General features: G+C 48.1%; 1 protein-coding gene across 3 annotated transcripts in view; it reads right to left on the bottom strand.

Moving 5' to 3' along the window:
* Ppil2 (peptidylprolyl isomerase like 2) overlaps positions 1-2,631 on the bottom strand; it is a 25,446-nt gene extending 22,815 nt beyond the window's left edge. For 2 of the 3 annotated variants that reach the window (XM_005370007.3, XM_005370006.3), the window contains exons 1-2: positions 2,538-2,631; positions 1,094-1,143 (exon numbers count right to left, since the gene is read on the bottom strand). In XM_005370007.3, coding sequence (XP_005370064.1) covers positions 1,094-1,143; positions 2,538-2,569 — 82 coding nt within the window. In that variant the 5' untranslated portion in view covers positions 2,570-2,631. The remainder of the gene's footprint in view (positions 1-1,093; positions 1,144-2,537) is intronic. The other variant, XM_026777462.1, reaches the window with a different exon arrangement.
* Positions 2,632-4,139: the final 1,508 nt, after the last annotated feature.

Raw genomic sequence — 4,139 nt, 5'->3', positions numbered from 1 at the left:
GAGTCGCCATGATTCTCCTGCTCCAGGCAGATGCAGGTTAAGATCATTCTTGGTAAGCCAGCTTGTGGGCCACACAGAATAATAGAAATGGGTTAGATCAATATGTAAGAGCTAGCCAATAAGAGGCTGGAACTAATGGGTCAGGCAGTGATTAAAAGACTACAGTTTCCGTGTAATTATTTCGGGTATAAAGCTAGCCGTGCAGGCGGCCGGGTGCTGGGGACGCAGCTCCGCCGCTCTTAATTCAATTCGGGTCATAAGCTAAGCTAGCCATGCGGGCGGCAGGGTGCTGGGGATGCAGCTCCGCAGCTCTTATTTCAACACTCATGTAGAACAGGTTGGCCTCGAACTCACAGAGATCCACCTGCCTCTGCCTCCTGAGAGCTGGGATTAAAGGTGTGCACCACCACCGCTCAGCAAGACTATTATTTAAAAAAAAAAAAAAGTCAGGTGATAGTGATGCATACCTTTAAATCCAGCACCTGGGAGGCATACAGGCAGATGTCTGTGAGTTTGAAGCCAACCTAGTCTATAGAATGGGTTCCAGGACAGCCAAAGCTACACAGAGAATCCCTGTCTCAAAAAAATAAATTATAAATAAATTATATAGATGTATAAATATATATCCTGATGGCTGGAGAGATGGCTCAGTGGTTAAGAGCACTGGCTGTTCTTCCAGAGGACCTGAGTTCAATTCCCAGCACTCACACAGCAGCTCACAACTGTCTGTAACTCCAGTTCCAGAGGATCTGGCATCCTCACATAGACACACATGCAGGTAAAACACCAAGGCACATAAAATAAATTAAAAAAAAAAAAAAGACCATGTCCTTTCTTTCTTGACAACTCTGGGTACTACCGTTCCTTTTTTCTTCCTATAAAGAAACGTTTATAGCGCTTCCTAAAGGAAAAGTCATGTTAAATTATATTTTTAAAACTCTCCACTCAGGTAAGTAGACTCTACTACGCTGAGTATACATACTCTTTTCTGGACTCTGGACTCTCCAGTTATACACTGTAATGTCAGTATTCTGGTTCTTATCCGTTGTTCTGGATCACTATATACATTCCTCAGTAGCACCAGCATCCTTACCTGGCTTCCTGCCGCCATAGAAGTGAGTGTACTCAGCGCAGGTGATGTACCTAAGGAAGACAGAGTATTTTACTAGCTCCCCTCCCAGAAAGGACAGAAGCCATAGAAGCAACCTGACAGAACTGCCCCTCACTTGACAGGTGCACATGAAACAGCTGTAGTGTCAGACACAGAATGATAAGCACAAGAGGAAGAAAGATAAGCACCAGAAAGAGATGGACTGGACTTAGAAAAGACCTGACAATGAGAAAGAACTAGGCTGACAAAGATCTGGGGAAGCCCTTACTGAGACGTTGGGGGGGGGGGCAGGAAGATACTAGAGGAACGAGTGAGGAGGTGGGGGGGCAGCAGATGGAAACAATAGTAGCTGTGTCAAAAAGGAGTCTTTTTTTTTTTTTTTTTTTTTTTTTTTTGGTTTTTCGAGACAGGGTTTCTCTGTGGTTTTGGAGCCTGTCCTGGAACTAGCTCTTGTAGACCAGGCTGGTCTCGAACTCACAGAGATCCTCCTGCCTCTGCCTCCCGAGTGCTGGGATTAAAGGCGTGCGCCACCACCGCCCGGCTAAAAAGGAGTCTTAAAGATCACAGAAAGTACTACTCTATATTTGCCTTCAGTGTGGTGGGACGCTGTTGGATGGTTGTGAGCAGGAGCCAGGCAGGACCTAACACAGCTCTAGTTGCTGTGCAAGGCTGAGGATTGTCTTCAGTCTATGTATAGTAAAATCAGGGACTTAATATGTAACCACTGGGACAGGATGGGAAGAGAGCAAGGTTAAGGTGTGAAACTTATCAAGAGTTCCCTTTCAGGCCTACTGATTCGGAGAGAGAGCTAATCGAGTAAAGAGTAAACAGCTGGCGTAGTGCAAGAGAGATGAGACTACCAGAAAAGATCACCCACTGAGAACCAGAAAGGAACGGGGTACCTATGAAGTCTGGAACCAGGGAAGAAAGAGGAACGAGAAAAGAGAGGTCACTGACGCAGATAAAAACAAAGCGCACATACGATCCCACCAAAGACCGGCTTCGGAAAGGGAAGAAGCCCAAGGACTGAGAGCTGGCACCAGATTTGGCAATACAGAAGTCAAAGGCATCCTTGCAGTTTGGGGGAGACCATCTTACTACACTAGTTTCAAGACACAACAGAAAACAGCATACAGGTAGACAGTCGCAAATGGAGAGGAACGTGGAGTACGGCCCACTAGTCTTAAACTGTCGCCTGTGTGTAGGCTGGCAGGCGAGAGCCAGGACGAAGTGGCCCTGGCTGTACAGGGCAGACAACCAACGCAGGGGCAGAAAGGGAAGCGGTAGAGGCAATCCCCAGAAGTGAGCTTGTCCGGCCGCGGAGGCCGCGCTGAGGGGCGATACCGCGCCAGCAAGAACTGAGGCTTTCGGGAGATGACCTTCAGGATGGCGATGGGCTGAAACGAAAGGTGCTGCCCCCACTTACATCTTATCCTTCTGGTGTTGTCGCTTCCCCATGGCGGCGAAGAACCTTAAGCAGCCCCAGCAGACGATCAGACTCTGGCGCCTCCGCTTTCTCAACTACTTCCGAAGTTCGGCCCACCCAGTCCCGGAAGTAGGAATAAGGCATTCTGGGAACTGTGGTTCCAAGAGCCCAGAGTGCGTGCTAGGCGCAGCCACCTTGCTAAACTGAGGCTTACTGCCTCTGAGTAAAATCTTCTTTTCCTGTCTCCAGCCAAACTGCGTTGCAACTTCTCAGAGACTTCTCTGTGTACTGCCTGATTACTTGCCCAGCCCATGCTATGCCAGCCAGATCCGCTCAGACCTGCCCTCCCTTGTATCTAAAGCCTCTTGCCTTTTCTCCTGGACCAGCGCGTGCAAGGGCGTGTCCATCCCACTGCCCGCTCACCTCCCTTTCTTTGCTCTCCTTCGGCCCCCACGTCCTCCAGGCCCAACAGGTGGCAGGTGATGAAGCCCTCCCTAGATCCAGTGCCCTCCCTAGTCCCACACATCTCCGCTGCTAGATCATTCCCTGGAGCCAGGTCCTTGGTATGGCTTGTTTTTTGCCTGAGGATGCAGAAGACTAGAGATTAACCCTAAGGGGTATGCTAAACTTGAATTTCCTTTTTAAAGTATGTGTGTGATCAACTATGTGCCTTGGCAAACGTGTGGAGCTAGTAGGACAAGATCCAGGAGTTGGTTCTCCTTACCAGGCTTGTGCTGCATGTACTTTTACCTGTGAAGCCATGAAGCCATCTCTCCAGCCTAAGCTTGTGGTTTTATTTATTTTTTATGTGTTTGGCCTGCATGTATGTGTCAGATAGGTGATGGGAACTGAATCAGCCCTTTGGGAGAGGAGCCAGTGTGTTTAACTGCTGAACCATCTCTCTAGCCAGCTAAACTTGAGGCTTTAAACAGCGCTTATATCCTGACTCCCAAAGCCAGTTACATGTCAAGTTCTTGTCTACATGTCTGATCTAAGAATTTCAATCTCCCTGACCTCTGTTGCAAATATGTATTTTGATACTAAAGTTCACGCTGCAGAGCCTATATCCTGACCTCCAGCTGACCTCCAGCTGGTAAGTCTCAAACTCAGGAACACAGCTGAGGTGTTTATTAACACATCTAAGTGGATACTGGCCACCAGGTTCTCCGTGCATTCTAGTCCCTGCCTGTTACAGGGGCCGCCCGACTGGTATGCCTGCTGCTGTGGGATAATACTCTTGTACCTGTAAAGATTTGTCACTCTTATTGGTTTAATAAAATGCTGATTGGCCTGTAGCCAGGCAGAAAGTATAGGCAGGGAAGCCAGAGTAGAATTCTGGGAAGAGGAAAGACTCAGTCTTCAGTCGCCACCCAGATGCAGAGGAAGAAGATGAACATGTTGCACTGAAAAAAGTACCAAGTCACATGGTGGCTAAACATAAAAAAGAATTATGGGTTAATTTAACTTGTAGGAGTTAATAATAGGTCGGGTGATGGTGGTGCAGCCTTTAATCCCAGCACTCAGGAGGCAGAGGCAGGTGAATCTTTGTGAGTTCAAGACCAGCCTGGTCTACAAGAGCTAGTTCCAGGACAGTCTCCAAAG

Source organism: Microtus ochrogaster, unplaced genomic scaffold (genome assembly GCF_000317375.1).
Source record: "Microtus ochrogaster isolate Prairie Vole_2 unplaced genomic scaffold, MicOch1.0 UNK68, whole genome shotgun sequence".
NCBI classification, from domain to species: domain Eukaryota; kingdom Metazoa; phylum Chordata; class Mammalia; order Rodentia; family Cricetidae; genus Microtus; species Microtus ochrogaster.
The sequence above is the reverse complement of the archived record's forward strand: the minus strand, read 5'-3'. Positions and strand labels throughout refer to the sequence as shown.